Below are 16793 nucleotides of genomic sequence, written 5' to 3' on the forward strand. Positions count from 1 at the left end.
ATTTGATACCGTGACGCACTGTTTACTAATAAAAAAATGGCTTTTTACAATATCAATCCTCAAGTAATATCATGGGTAGAAGATTACCTACGCTTATGTCAGCAGTTTGTGGTGGTGAATGGTACTCAGTCACAGAAAGTGCAAGTTGTGTCCGGTGTTCAGCAAGGCTCCGTGTTGGGGCCGCTATTGTTCTTGCTGTACGTGAACGACATTAGTGACGGAATAGTGTCTCAAATGCGGTTATTTGCGGACGACTGCGTTCTCTATAGAGTAGTCACTTGTGACCGTGATGCTGAGATCTTTCAGGAAGACTTGAACAGAATCTCAGAGTGGTGCGTCAAATGGAATATGAATTTGAATTTGTCTAATAGTGTTCATATGAAATTTACAAGAAAGAAAAACCTTGATATGCAACCGTATGTTATTAGGAATGTAATGTTGGAACAGGTATTCGAATTTAAATATTTAGGTGTTTATTTTACTCCCGCTTTGAATTGGCGCCGTCAAGTCGATGTCACTGCTAAAGCATGCAAAATCCTGGGATTTCTTCGCCGAAATGCAAACACTTTTCCACAGTCATGTCGGGACATCTTGTACAAGACTTATGTGAGGTCAATTCTGGAATACGCGTGTACGGTTTGGGACCCGCATACTCGTAGAGATAAAGATAAGCTTGAGCGGGTGCAGAACATTGCCGCTCGTTTCGTATCTGGCATACGCGGGGCTCAATACAGTGCATCGCGTACGAAGGAAGCACTCAACTGGGAATTACTAGACATGCGTCGTAAGAAGTTGAGGCTGAAGTTTTTCCATGCTATTTATTATTCAGCTGTTCGGGTTGATCGCGAAAAGTTTGTGCGAGAGCCTTCTTATAGATCCGATCGTGTTGACCATGATTTTAAGGTCCGTGAATTTGCGTCAAAAACTGAATTGTTTAGAATGTCTTTCTTTCCTAAAACCATTAGGGAATGGAATAGACTGCCGAGTGATGTTGTGAGGGTTGAATCAAATGATGCTTTCTTTTTGATGTTGTAGATTGTAGATGTGCATTGCTAAGGGCATTGCCTTTTTTTTCGTTTTTCCTCTTTTGTTATCACTTTTAACATTGTACAGGAGCAGAGGTGCCGTATGTATTTCTTCTTGTACCCCTCCTCCCCCCCCCCCACTGTAATGCTTTGGCGCTGTGGGTTCCTTAATAAATAAAATAAATAAATTAATAATAGCAATATTTCCTGAAGCCGAGATGATGCTAAACTGGATCCATCAAAGTAAAATAAGTCACTGTAAGCTTTAGGGCAATCCATGATACATAATTCGAAAATGAGGCAATAAAATGGCGTTGCAGGACAACACAACACTAATTTCTTTCCTTCCTCGTCACATAGCTGAATGTCCTGCTTCTGTGGCCCACTAGCCATACTACAAAACTTCTGTGGATTAGATTGCAACGAAGATGGGAATGTACAAGTTCGACAGTACCATTGGCTACCTTAAGGGCCTCATTATACTCAAGCGAAGTGTTGTGGTACGCGGCCCATCTTTCATTCCTATCGCAAAATGACGCGCTCCTATAAAATCTCTTTTTCTTGCAAGGCCGTTTCAGAGCAGATGTATATCAAGGGTAACGGAAAGAACAACGAAGACAACAGCTTGACACCGACATATCTGTTAGCAATAAGACTTGGTCTTTAAGTTTGACCAAATCTGTTCATCCAAACGCTGTTAGACGCTTCATGCAAATTCATAAGCATTCCACTTCATTGTTGAGTCGAAGTTGGCATTTTCGCGTTCCAAAAATTAGCTTAGTTGATTGGGCTTTCAGTACATATTTATTTAGTGTTACATTTGAATCAAACAATGTAGTGATCACTAAGCTCGGCGAGATGCGTTAAATTGAAATTGTTATCAGGCTAAGTTGCTAAAACTAAATCTAACAGATCTGAAGAGATGATAGGCGTTGGTTGCTTCACAAGCTGAGTTAAATTGAAGTCTGTGCGTAAGCATATAACGCCCGCGCCGACGGAAGAGTGTGACGTGGAAGGGCAACTATTTCTGTTTCAGGAATCGTCTGGGAAATCTACATTGCCATGAAAATGATAGCAGAGGAAGGGTACCTAATTTTAACGTTCTGTAAGGCTGTGCGTAACGCGTCCAAAAACTTCAATGAAGAATTGGGCGCGCTGTAACAGACACATAAAATAACATTTTTCTCTCCTAAGTGGACACATTCGCGCACTAGTTTCAAGGTGTACGTGAGTGTGACGATAGGGAGAACAAGTGCACTTAACAGCAACTAAAATTCCCCGACCTACTCTTGTTTCAAGGTCAGAGTTGTAGAAATTAAAGGCATTTGCGTACTGACGAATCTCATGATCCCGCACTTTGCTCGAGAACAATGTTTCACATAGGGCGAAAATGTGGGCAGCACAGTGTTGGGGAAAATGAAACTAATGCTTTCTTAATTACGACTGTCATTCTTGCCACGAAATTGCTGTGATATTCTCTTTACTACTCGGAGTGGCATAAAAGAGTGTGGTGCAAGGTTTCGGTCATTAGAATTTGCTTTCGTGTTGTTCACAGACGCTTTCTATTTGAAGGATGTAAAACAAAAGATATCTAGTTTGCGTATGATTTGTTATGCAGCAGTAAATATTGCTGGCCTCTTAGTTTAGTTTCGCCTGTTTGACAAATTTATTGCGTGATTTGCGAATCGCTTTTCAGAAATATGCGTTGATGCTTACATCTGATATTTTCAGGTTTTCATAATTTGTAACAACAGCGTCCTTGAATTTATTTGGGCAGAACTTCAGCCATTTATTGGTGATGTAACTGCCTAGCATATGAGCTGTATAGATATCTTTCATGAGGTACGTCCACGCAAAGCAAACACGATAGTACGTCGGGAAATTTTACTTGTGAATGCGACTAGGTTTCAGTAGGGGAGTCAGTCACGCAGTACAATATTACATTTTCCCGTCTTGACCTGTGCTCAATATCATCAAGGCATGCACACAACTTGGCATTTTCATCGCGAACCGCGTCGGTTATCGTCTTTCGTATGGCCAAGTTTGGTAACATATCAAAGCTTTGATCAGTTAGCTGAACTAGCTCGTAGCCGCGGTCATCAACTGAGGTGTTAGTAGCTTTTGCGACGATATCCACTTAGGCAGATTGCTTACATCATCTTGAGGGGCCCGATTGAGTTGTATGTCTACGGACATAAAGACCAATCTAACAAGAAGATACTCATAAATATTTACCCACAAATCGGTTAGGCACAGGAGAAGCAGCAGATAGGATAGAATAGGAATAACTTTAATAAAGTGCCGGCAAACGACGATTTAACGAGTCGTGACGCTGGCCAAGCGTCGACCCGGGGTTATACCCTACTCTGCACTAGCCCAGTTGGGCCCGTTTGTATTGGGTCATGAGGCTTGTGCTTCTCGAGCGCACCCCGGGCCTGCTGGACGGCCCATAGTTGTGAGTCCTTGTCTGCAGACTGCAGTGCACTTTGAAGTTCTGGCGGGAAGAAAAACATGACTGAATTTATGACAATGGTATGACGGATCAGTACTAACCTGTACAAGAAAGCACAAGAATTCATTGGCATCTTATGCCCGCTGAAGGCGCCGCGGTCAAGCCATGCGCTTTTGTACGGTTCTGATGGCGCCGACATCGTTGATGATGGTTCAGTGCTGAAGATAAGGCTCAGCTGTGGTGAAACAAACACGAATGAGGCGGCAAATTGCCCAAAAAAATTGTTCGCGCTGTTATGGCTCTAACTCGCAATCCTCAGCATTGTGAAAACTTTCCGGCCGTAGAGAAGTTGAAATGGTTTAAAGCGCTCTGTGTCTCGTACAGGGAGTGGTGCTTCAGGCAAAGGTCACGTAATGTAAGATCTGATTCCACGCTTTGTGGCCGTCTTCGGTCAATATGAAAACTAAGTCTCTGAATGTTTTTTTCTATTCGCGCCGTACGTATTTGGCCTGGGGCTGGTAAGCAGTTCTTCTTGAACGTCTGGTTTCACTCAGATATACTAGTTCGTTCATTAGCTTCGGCTTAAATGTCACTCATCTGTCTCTGATTACGCGGGACATCGTGTACGATTCGGCGCTTGAAAAACTGTGCTACATACGGTCGCGACATACGGGTTAAATATTCAGTCCCGACAATCACTAACTTCTGGTCGTCACTTTCTAAAAGAAATGGATCATTAATGTTCGATGTAAATTGGTCGAATGGCGTGTGAGCAGGTACGACGGCATAGAGTAAGTGGTTGAGCTTTACGGATGGTGATTTTCGACGATGATATACGCGGCAGCATTTACCATACTGTTTGACGCTTGCCGAAAGCCCGAGCAACTCGTACATCTCTAAAACATTGCCAAGTGTCCGCATGAAAGGGTCTTGAACCAGTGTTCGGGTTTAGTGAAACATTTAAGCAAAATTTGGCAGGCGTGGGCACGGTGTGGGAGAACCCAAGCAGAGCACGAAGTCACCTTTTCACCGCAAACACTCTTTTCAAACGGAGGCCTCTTACTCACTCTTTTCGAAGCAGCCAGCGACTGTCATATTTCGAATGTTAGCACATTCACATAGACTGCTGCTATTGGCCAATAGCTGCCAATAGTTGACATGAATTAGGAAAGAGGTTAAGATCAGTGCGCTTCTTCTTGCTGTAACTGCGTCTTTTAATTCGCGCAGCTTAACTTAACAGGCTAAATAATAAAAAAGAATCCAATTCAAATTTCTATAACAATTACGCGCTTTCAGAAGAAGCCGACTATCACCTGCTCACGCTCGGCAGCGCTCGCGAACGTATAGGTTGTTCGTATATGCTGTTCGTATAGAATTGTTCGTATGCAAACAATTCTTTGGCAGAGGTGCTTATGGGCTCGTTTTCTTCGCGTCTTGGTAACTTCTATTAGTCTCAAGCACTCATCTAGTCTCGAACTAGGCGAATCTAAAGTCAAGACCACAAGTAGGTTACGCCTGCCGCACCTCACGAGGGACGGCCGGAAGAGTCTACACAAGGAACGCGCGAGCGCGCGCACTCTTAGCCGCTTCAACCAGACACCTTGGCCGACACCGCTTTGTATTATGCGATTAATATCGCTTAAATATACGCTATCTGGATTTGGATGCTATCACTGCAACACAAAGCTGGTCCGCACCACGCATTTAGCACGGCAAGGTATATTAAAGGGATATTTTTTCACAAATTTGTGCACCTTTAATTTATAAGCTGAACATCGACCTTTACAAAGTTAACTTCTATTAAAGCGATGTAGGAGTGCACTTAAACTAGAGGTTACAATAACCTTTAACGCTTTAACCTTTAGTATAGGCATACAGTATTGAGCTCCTTTGCCTAAATATATAGAGGTTACTTTCTTAAGTATACAAGTCGAACCATTATTAAGTTTACACAAAGCGGCTTGCGAGAAATCCCAGATGGACACCACAGCAACGGGCACGTGGCTCTTCTTTCTCCCGGGCTTCTTTCTGCGGTATGTTAAGCAAAAGCCCGTTGCTCGGCGCATGCTCCGCACAGGAAGTTGTCGCCTAGCAGCAGAGGTGCGTCTCTTCCTTCTTTCCAGCTTTTTTCTGCTTGCGCCTCTTCTTTCTTGCACGCTTCTTGCTTCGGCCGTATTGGTCAGGCCACAGCCATGCGCGGAGAAATGTGAGCCCTCGCAGAGGACGCCACTCGGCCATTCCTTTTGGGACGCTGCCTTTACACGCGCTTGCGTTTCGAAATAGTTCACGTGTCCACCTCGTGCGGTTTTCAGGGCAAAGGGTGTCCCTGCATCTCTCTCAGCCTAAGCAAAAAAAAAAATACATTGCGTTTTATAGACAACTTAGACCTTCCGTGCACCGCAACATCTACTGTTCGACCTCAAGGATATGAAGACATAAATTGACACCTACTCCCCAAAACGACGCAACAAAGGTGAGCGCGGGAGCCACAGAAATTTCTTTGCTTTCGAATAGTATATTGTAAGTGACAGACTCATATTCGTTTGGGTTACGATTGTGCAGCTGCTAAGCAATAAATGAGGAAAATTTTCACTTTGCCAAGGTCAAGTGTGTCGATCTTTGGCTCGCGCTGTTGCTGTTTTCTCCTCCTGCACATGCATTTCGGTTTACTCGGTGGATTGTTGTTCAGGTATAATTTATGGTGCTAAAATGAAAAAAAAAATGAATTTCAACTTACTGATTTCTTTTTAAAATTTTTTCATGCTTAATGATACCTTTGGAACAATCCACACAGTAAACGTGAATGCATGCGCAGGAGGAGAAAAACAGCAACAACACGGGTCAAGGGTCTAAATGCTTGACGTTGTTCATGAACAAAGCAAGAAATTGCTTCATTTTTTTATTACCAGCTACACAATTGTACCCAAAAAGAGTATGCGTCTGTCACATACTACGCCATTTGTAAGTAAAGATCTGTTTACCCGCGCTCACCTTTGTTGTGCTTTTTGAGGGGTAGAGAGCATTTTTTCACTAGATATTTTTGCAGTCGAAGAGGAGAAGCTACAGCTTCTGTACGTTCTAAGCTGCCAGCAAAACGCAGCTATGTTTTTTTTTTTTTGCTTAGGCTGAGAGATACAGGGACGCCCTTTGTTGTGGAAACCACGCGAGCTGGACAGGTGAACTATTTCGAAGCGCAGACACGTGAAGAGGCAGTGTCCAAAAAGGACTGGCCGAGTGGAATCCTCCGCCAGGGCGCACATTCCCTCGCGCACGGTTGTAGTCTGCCTATTCCGGCCGCGAAATGAAGCGCGCAAGAAAGAAGAGGCGCAAACAAAGAGAAGCGCCAAAGAAGGAAGTGACGCACCGCTATTGTTTGGCGACAGCTGGCTGGGTGTACCATGCGCGGATTTGGCCTTTCTGGTACGAAACCCAAGAGATCGCGCGTCCCTGTCGCTAAGCCGCACCCGGCTCAGCGCACCATGTAAAGAGCAGGGCCCATATAAAATTCTATTAAAAAAAACCGCTCAGCTGAATGCGGTAACAAAAGTTATTTCCACTTAAATCACTTAAATTGTTGTATTTCAGCCAGAAAATGGCTACTACTAGAATCCTTCCAGATTTCTGAAGCAATGAAACTCCCCGTTAGATAGTCTACTACACAACATTTGAGCAAACACGTAACGGTATTGTTCCTAACAATACAGTTCAAAACACAATATGAAGGCCTGAGGGGAATACACAGTTATCTTGTATAAATAATTGGCGTATAAACGGACAGTTCCACAGCTAGTATAGGGTTCTTTAGAACGCAATATTTTTATTTGAATATGCAACATAGGATGCACCATAAATACAGCAGGCCTTGCTGGCACATGACTAGATTTGAAACTTCAAAAGAATGCTATCACTTGCATAATATCACAGGAAATCACTTGTACCATATCACGGTGTTTGAGCCATGCATGTCATCAATAAATGCGTGTTACCTGTCCACGTAAAAGTTTGTACTGCAGTCAGGAAGCAAGAAAACAAGGCAAAGGTTAAGTATATGAGATGGCAGGCACTAAAGCATGAATTGGACACTTGTATTCAGATCCATCTTGGATATTACAGAAAAAAATGCTTTAAGCATCCTGTGCAGCTCTAGAGCAGAACAACAAAGACGCACCTAATGCAATGTAGCAAATGCAAAAAATTTACAAAGTTTCAGGTATAGGTGACCCCTAAAAAATAAGGGACCATAAGGCCATGCATGCTTACAATTCAATATATATCAAGACCAAAAACAAGTCTTTCAGCCTACGACTCAACAAAGATAATAATAAAAGCAAATTTTGAAATTAAAGCTCTATAGATATCCATGTGAGCAGTGGAGGAAGCACTTTCTCTGTGCATTTCATCAAGACCAAAAACAAGTCTTTCAGCCTACGACTCAACAAAGATAATAATAAAAGCAAATTTTGAAATTAAAGCTCTATAGATATCCATGTGAGCAGTGGAGGAATCACTTTCTCTGTGCATTTGAGCATTAAGTATCTCTCAAAACTAGTAACATTTGTATCATAGCACACTATGAGCTATACATGACATCAGTGAAATGCTGTTGACTTTCTATATAAGTTTGCACTGCGGTTATTAAACAAGAAAACCAGGAAAATTTGAACTGCTCCATGATGTTACAGGCACTACAGCACGAATGAATCAATTGTTATTATATCACCTTTGAAGACCACACAAGTATTGTTGCACACCCTGGCGTACATTAAAAATATGGTTCTAATGACACTCCAAATGCAATATGGCAAATGCAAGAATACAAGAATATAAGAATATAAGTGTTTCATAATGCGTAACATCTAAAAAAAGGCTGCTATAGAGACATGTGCAGCGCTTCCAAATCAGTATTATAGGGAAATCGGCAGGGAGAGAAAAAAGCAGTCATTTGGCTGTATATGTGCAAGAATAAAATAAATTGCACTTCTATACATGTTCATGCAAGTAGAAGAAGCAACGCTTGCATACTTGTGAGCTAATACTAAAATCTTAGCCAATATACCAGAAGAATATTTCAAACATACTGACTAATGTTTAGCAATTTAAGATAGTAAGATCATCACACTTCAATTGCGGCACTTGTATCAGCGCACACACTCCACCACAAATATCAGGTATGAGCCTAAATAAAGTATAGCTCACTAGTTAACATTTGTGGGTATTTAAATTAGATGCTCATATTGCAAATAAAAAATCAAGGCTACTGAGTTTGATCACGCTGTTATATACATTTCTATTGCTGGCACCACAAGTATTCACTCTCAAAGCCTACTTTAAAGCACGCTGATCTTGTTAAACAGGCTGTCGTCTAAGCATGATGGAAGCTTTTCGCTGTATTTTACTGAGATAATGTATCACGGTCACCGAAGGCCATGTGGCACTAATAGGACAACAATAGTATCGATAGATGTAATGTTCCTTTGTACGCGGATAGTTTGGGAGCGCAAACTTCCTCTATTTCTTTTTCTTCACGGCCATGAAGCAATAATGAAAAAAACCTTCGAGCACAGAGCTGCGTGGCAGCACACATTTATTGCTCCAGTAGCACCAGGAATAATGCAAATAGACATAAATGTTGAAGGTTCGTGTACAATATTTCTAAATACACATACATATAAGCGTTAGACTATCATAAGGAAGACGATCTCAGCCCTGTTGAGAGTACAATTATGTCTGTTTGCGGCCAGTATGTCAGTTAATTCTCCGATCTCCATTGAAGCCTACAAGAACAAATTAGTAATCTTAAAATCTTATATTTACTTGTTTAAGTCGCACTGCAAACAGCTATCAACCCGGAATGAAAGAGGTATAAATTAGCCACAAGTTGATAAAAAATTGCCACAGAACATATAATTAAACACGGAACATTTAGGTATGTTCTATCAAGCAAATTTCGGTAACAATAAAGTTTCAAGGTTATGTCATTATTCAATTAAAACAAATAACGGAAATTAACTCCACGGTCAGTTCGTACTCCACTCCTGTACAAAAAACAACACCGCAATAATGTAACGGTTTAACAGTAAAAACGCGATATCAAGCGATTAGACACTGAATTACCGCAATTATAATTTTTAATTAGGAATAGTTAACAATTCATTTGTAAACATGTGAGCATATCAGCACAAAACACCAGTTTCGCGCATGAGGTGTAATGGTGTGCGTACTTACAAACGTGCAGCATATACTCGAGATTTAAGGATAACCAACACGGTGACTGATAGAGAAAAAAAAACTATGTTTATGAAGCAAGCAAGTAGTGCGCTGCAATAAGGCTGAGTAGCGTAAGCATGAGCATGGATTGACGATAAAATATACGGCACACACACACCGACACCAGCAAATAAATAATTAAACGTAAAGTATTGCTTACCTAGATCACATTTATTGCTGTCTTCGGTATTCGTTATAGCAGTCACAGCATAAGCGATGCTTACCACTCCCACGTAAGCGAGGAACTTTTACGACTTTCCATCGGCAATGCGGCTCATTGCGGCGGCCACTCAGCGCGCCAAACATGTCGCTGCTTTACGGCGACAATTCTTCCTTTCAGCGACTTGCGCACCTTTAGAAGTCTTTTTGGTAACTGTACCACGCGTCACGAGCTACTCGCACACACAACACGCATGATAAGCGCACGTCATCAAATCGGAGAGCGTTAAAACGTGCTTAAAGCGATCAAACAAAGTGCGACACGACTGTCACAAAAAGACCGCATCCACGATACTCTTCCCGGCATGGTTCCTGAGAGCTACAAAACGTAGAGGATATATGACTGCGCTCATGTTTGGTTGAAGCTGTAGCGCCTTTGATTAGGACATGCATCTATAGAGCGCAAATAAAACAATAATCAAGCTATAGTTCCGTCAAAGTGTTACAAAGCCGTATATCAATATTCTAATATTCTATAGTTTAAAGACTTTGCTGTTCGTTTGTATTTGTATACTTTCTCTCTGCTCATTCGGCCGGCCGCCATTGTGGCCTCATACCGTGAGCATCCGTTCATCTTTCTACGAGGCCTTACTGGGGCGGATGTCGCCTGCTGTCATGTGAATGTAGCGGCGTCTTTCTCGCGTGTTAGCGACCGGACAAAAGTGGTACGTGTCTGGTGTTCTCAAATAAGAAACCCTACATTTGCTGCAGTTTAGGAACTACCCCTATTATCGGTTAGAAAGGAAAAACATATAATAAACACAGCGGCATATTACATTCGGTTGAAGTGTACAAAACATTTTTCTCCCCTACAGAGTAGTTATTGCCACGCGCACGCTACCATTCTGTTGGTCGTGGAGCTTTTACAGTATGCCTGCGTACACCCGCGTGCGCCCTTCAGTGTGCGTCCTACTGTGAAAATATGTCGTGTTTCTGAAGAAGGTACACAAACGCGACTAAAGCAAGCACTGATGCACACGGAAATAAAAAGAAAATTGAGTACAAAGGTAGGTTCAATCAGCATAATGCATCTGTGTTTAGTTCTTGTGCCAGTAGGTTTTATACCACAGCTAGAAGGACTGCAGTGGTAGCGGGGGGCTTTCCGCCACACTGAACGGTAGATATAATTTATGGCACAGCATCGTTCGCCACAATTTTCTCCGTTGTATGTTTAATGTTTATGTATCTTGCTTTGACATTATAATTGCGCGTATTCAGTATATAAAATTGATCACTGAATTGCTATTGGTTGACTTGAGCATGCGCTCGTGCAAAATTTAAACTTCTTTTATATATTACGAAAACAAACATTCCGACTGGCACCAATAACACGTTAATTTAGTCGAACCTGCCTACGCGCCACAGCTGCACACCATATTTTACATGTCAGTCCAGGCTGAAAATATTATATCGGGTTTGCAATGCGACACAATAATCAGCAAACTTCCAATCCAGACAATAGGTCCCCTGAGCCACGAATTACATCTTTCTTTTTATAAGTTACAATCTAAAGGTTGCGAGACATTTGGCGTTGCAGTAACATTTAAAATAGTATACTTCGACACACGTAACCTCTAGCAGCGACCGAAATTAACAAAAACACAAATATCAAGTAGGTTTAGTAACCCAGTAACCTTTATGTTGCAGGTTACTTGCAACTAAAGGTATACTTAAACGTTACTTCGCTAAGAGTGCACACGCATCACCGCCATGGAGGAACGAACAGCAGATGCGCGCTGTCCAGCGCTGTCTGGAACATAGCGAACGTGCAATACAGTTGTACGTAGCTGCGCCTGATGCGCAATCTAACCACCGCGTCCACCGCAGGGTGACCCAACGAGCGCTCTGGAAGGTATTGGATATTGTGGCAAATGGGCGTGCTCTTCGGGCCTCCGTGGCGGCGACGAAATTATGTTTTTGCACATGCTTTGAGCTTGCTTCTGTTTTTCTTTCTTTTTTTTGTCTCTCGTATTTCGGGTGCGCTGGTGTGCTAAGTGTACATTTGGTTTTGCAGGATGGTTAGAGCGTCCTTTCGTGCCACGTGCTCCAGCACGTGCAGCCGGGTGGGACGTTGAGTGTTTGCAGTCTTTAAATGGTAGCTTGGAGGTGGCACGAAAAATAGCTATTAAGGGTTTTACTGTGCGTGTTTTAGTAGAAAAGTGAGAGCGTGGCCGCGTGGTTGAGCGCGTGCGAGAGCGTGTCATAACTTCGTTCTCCACATAACAGTGGTAAGAATTGCTTTGCGACATTTTGAAGATTTGGATTCTGTGCGTATCGGTCTTTGCTAAAAGGCACGCGCTCTGCATTGATATAGTATTATAGTATTTGCATCAGGAGACGGATGAGAATGGAGAGGGCATCGAATCAACCGACACACAATGTTATGTCGATACTAGGCTGTAGAAAATGGAGGCTTTCCAAGAAGAGCTTCTGAAACAGGCGCAAGAGCTCAAATATGAGCTAAACAGGGAGCGTGATGCACGGAAGGTAGTTGAAAAGAGACTTGAAGCACCCGAGGAAAAGCTGAACAGGGCCGCCATTGTGAACGAAAATGTGCGTGACGATGGAACGCAGACCCCCGATGCCACAGGTGAGGGAGCGTCAGCGAAGTACGTGGAATGCATGCAGCGTGATGAAGGGTTGGCTGGAAAGAACGGCATCTACCTTGAGGCCGCCACGCGGAAAAAGCAGGAGCCCAGGGGACAATGCCCCTTGTCGAGTCCGAATCACGCGGAAAAGGACAAAGGGAAGCAGGGCGAGGTAGGAGAGAGTGAAAGAAAGGTGATTATCGCCGGCGACTCAAACCTGGCTGGGTGCCCAAAAGCAATTGTCGAGAGGGTAAAAGGCGACCAAAGAGTGACAGCAGGGACATTTCCAGGGCGGACACTGGTTTCTGTCATGGAACGAGCAAAATAAAAGCTCGCGGAAAATGCCCACGTGCGCAAACTTGCCATAGTAGTAGGTGGGCTAAATGACGTCCTAAACAGGAAAGGGACAGGACTAGCCCAGTGCTAGGCGAAGGGTGTGGACGACTTGCGCGAGCTATCCCCTCAGGTGCAGATCGTGGTGCGCACGGTGCCGGAGGTGCCTGTAAGTGACAGTCACGTACAAAGAGCCGTAGTGGCTGCTAATGAGGCAATATGGAAGAGAGCCGAGAGAAAGGCTTCGAGTTTGTCGAAATAAACAGGGAAGTGAGAAGTTGTGGTTTTAAACGAGACGGGATCCACTTCAATTACAGGCTGGCACGAGAAGTGGGCTGGCGACTTGGTGGTCGCGCTCCTGCTTTTTTAGGGGGCCCGCGGGCGCTCAGGAGTTCAGAGAGGATAGTAATGAGGAAGGTCCCCCAGGGGTACATCAGAAGATCATCACCATTAATAACAGAAAAAGGAGGAAAGCAAGAAAAAGAGCTCGCCATACAATAGGCTACATAAACATGCAGGGCGGACGAAGAAAGGAAAAGTGGGCAGAGATTGATGAGCAGTTACATAGAGAACAAATAGGGGTGTATGGGGTTACAGAAACGCACATTAGAGACTCAGCAGAACCACCAGTTATTGAGAATTATGTTTGGGAAGGGTACAACAGAACTAAGTCAGAAAGAAACGGAGGGGGAGTCGGAATGCTTATCCATTAGGGAGCCGAATAGAAAACAGTAAATTGACAATGTAAAGAACATCTTTGGTTGACAGGTACAATGAGTGGGAAAGAAACTTGGCTGGGTGCTACCTATTTGTGGACCGCAAAAAAGTTGCACAGAGAATAATGAAGATGAGTGGAATGCATAAGCGATGATATTAAGGGTTTCGGAAATGGTGCTGAAATTGTCGTATTAGATGATATGAATGCCCACATACAGGATTAAGATGGTCATACCGAATAACGGAAAGACCTTTGTGAGCAACATAACCTCGTTATCGTGAATACAGGGCCTAAGTGTGAAGCGCAGATCACGTGAGAAGTGGGAAAGCGGCAATCGACCATTGATTACTGTCGGATGACAGAAGGAATTCATGATAAGTTGTGAGAAATGGTCATCGATGAGGAAGGGTTTAGCAGCAGAGGAACTGACCATAAACGCATTGTTTTGAAAATGGGATATATAGTTATATATATATAGCAAAAGGCAAAGGCAGCAAGGTGAGCAAAATGGACAGTCCAAATTTGAACGCTGAACAAATAGCAAACATAGTCACTAGAGTTCAGGAAGAACTTCAGGAGTTCAGGAAGTAAAGAGTGGGAATATGGTGAGCTTCTAAGTGTAATAACGACAGAAATACGGAAAGAGAAACAACATGTTCGTTGCAAAGGAAAAAAGAAACCGGAAAGTTGGTGGAACAATGAGATACTAGAAGCGATCGCCAAACGACAGAAAGCATCCCGAGAGCGCAAGCAGGCAAAGAAGGAGCAGTTGCCGCAGGATGAAGTAACCAGTTCATGGGAAATATGCCGGGAGAAAAAGTCTATGGTTCAAATACTGGTGCAAGCAAAATTAAAAGGTGAAAATGAACGTTGGTTGTCAGAAATACGTGAGAAAAAGAAGGCCGCAACTAGAATATTTGGAACCACATAAAATTGTTGGGCAGGAAGCCAACAACAATGAAACAACATATCCTAGGCGAACACGAAAACAGACTGGAAGGAGAATCGGCAATAAATTACATCAGAAAAGTAACAGCCGAATCTTTCCAAGGCAATGACGAGGTTGTATTTGAAGAAGAAAAAGAGCATGAAAGCGACCCATGTGGAAATGGAGCTGGTGCTGACAAATTTAATCTTGAAGAAAGCGGAAGAGAAAATTCCTAAGCGCAAAGTGACAGGGCTAGACGAGGTTCCCGTTAGGCTGATAAATGAACTAGGATCAAAAAGTAAGGAAGCTCTGGTGAAAGCAGTGGAAAAAACTTTAACAGATAGATGAATACCAGACAGTTGGCGACAAAGTAAAATTAATTTAATATATAAAGGTAAGGGGCGGAAAGACAGAATTCACTCCTATAGACCGTTGACCATCACGTCGGTAATATACAGGCTAGCAATGCAGGCAATCAAATTAAAGCTTCAAGCATAGGCAGAGAATAATGGCCTTTTGGGAGAGCTTCAAGATGGCTTCAGAATAGGCAGGCGTTTAGATGATAACTTGCGTGTTCTTTCTCAGTGTATTGAAATATCAAATACAGAAAGCAGACCGTTGTATTTGGCCTTTTTAGACATTACAGGAGCGTACGACAACGGAGACCGCAGCATTTTGTGGAATATTCTGGAAAGGGAAGGCTTAGGTAACGATTGTCTACAGCTTTTGGGAGAGATTTACCTAGAAAATACTGTTTTAGTTGCATGGGAAGAGATGAGGGGCGAGGAGAAAGTTCATATCAACAAGGGACTCAGGCAGGGGTGCCCGTTATCCCCGCTGCTGTTTATGACGTACATGGTGAGGCTGAAGAGGGCGCTAGAAGGAAGTAATATCGGTTTTAATCTCTCACACAAACAGGCGTGTACACTAGTAGAGCAGCTGCCAGGTTTATATTATGCGGACGAAATTGTGCTGCTAGTTAAGAAGCAAAGTGATTTGCAAAGTCTCGCTAATATCTGTGGACAGGAAGGCAGCAATTTAGGTTTGAAATTTAGTGTTAGAAAATCAGGTGTTATGGTATTCAATAAAAACAGTGGACAATGGAGATACGGGGTCAGGAAATACCTCGGGTAACAGAATATAAATACCTTGGTATATGGATAAACGAAGGCAATAGATATATGGAAACACAGGAAAAAACCATAACAGTAAAGAGGAAGAGAAATTCAGCCATAATGAAGCACAGAGCGCTATGGGGCTACAATAGGTACGAGGTCCTTCGAGGTATGTGGAAAGTTCTAATGGTTCCAGGACTTACTATTGGAAATGCGGTTTTTTTGCTTTAAATCAGGGTTACAATCAGGACTCGACAGGAACCAAAGGTCAGTGGGTGGCTTCGCATTGGGCGCTCACGGGAAGACTACAAATGAAGCTGTGGAGGGTGATATGGGGTTGACTAGTTTTGAAGTGAGGGAAGCTCGCAGTAAAGTTCAGTATGAAGAACGGCGGAGGAATATCGAAGAAAGTAAATGGGCTGGGAGAGTGTTCTGGTATCTGTACAGAAAAACATTGATTCACAGTGGAGGAACAGAACTAGGAAGCTTACTAGCAAGTATGCGGCCTGTAGTGTGGGCAACACAGCAACAAAGAAGGTCAAGCGGAAAGTCAGAGAGGCTGAAATAATCTCATGGGTGGTGCCAGTGGAAACGAAACCTGCCATCAATAACTACTTAAGAGGAAAAAACAGATTCAGGAAAGAAATCATTTATGATAACTCAAAGGGAAGCTCATTGCTTTTCGAAGCGAGATCGGGATGCCTTAGAACACGCACCTATAAAGCGAGATATAAGGAGGAAGGAGAAGCATGTGCTTGCGGCGGTAAAGCTAGGGATACGACGGAGCATGTTTTATTAGAATGTCACGACGTCTACCCAGTGGTCGATTTTAGGCACCACTGGCCTCCTTGAAGCCCTTGGGTTCAGCGGGAGCAGTGGTAAAGCAAACAAGTCCGCATAGGCATTAGTAAGAGGCGATTGGAGGATTGGTTGAAGAAAAGCAGGGAAACGACAAAAGGCGGAGACGTACTAAAGCACAGTTCGCAATAGGGGATCAGAACATTTGGCCGTGGTAGTTCATAGTGTTTTTTTTTCATTGTTTAACCTAAGTAGGACCTTAGGTAGTACAATAACCATAGCTTGGTGGCGCAACCCACCGCCCCGTTCCAAAGGGGACGGTCATAACATCCAACCATCCATCCATCCAT

The 16793-nt window shown here is 43.1% G+C and overlaps 1 protein-coding gene across 3 annotated transcripts in view; it reads left to right on the forward strand.

The window, feature by feature from the left end:
• The window catches only part of LOC142576267 (evasin P467-like), a 125093-nt gene that overhangs the window by 100647 nt on the left and 7653 nt on the right, over positions 1-16793 (forward strand). For 2 of the 3 annotated variants that reach the window (XM_075686312.1, XM_075686313.1), the window contains exon 6: positions 10779-11075. The exons of the other annotated variant lie outside the window; for it this stretch is intronic. In XM_075686312.1, coding sequence (XP_075542427.1) covers positions 10779-11054 — 276 coding nt within the window. In that variant the 3' untranslated portion in view covers positions 11055-11075. Of the gene's footprint in view, positions 1-10778; positions 11076-16793 lie in introns of those variants that run through there. 3 annotated transcript variants of the gene reach the window in all.

The sequence above is a fragment of the Dermacentor variabilis genome, chromosome 3, assembly GCF_050947875.1.
Source record: "Dermacentor variabilis isolate Ectoservices chromosome 3, ASM5094787v1, whole genome shotgun sequence".
NCBI lineage: Eukaryota > Metazoa > Arthropoda > Arachnida > Ixodida > Ixodidae > Dermacentor > Dermacentor variabilis.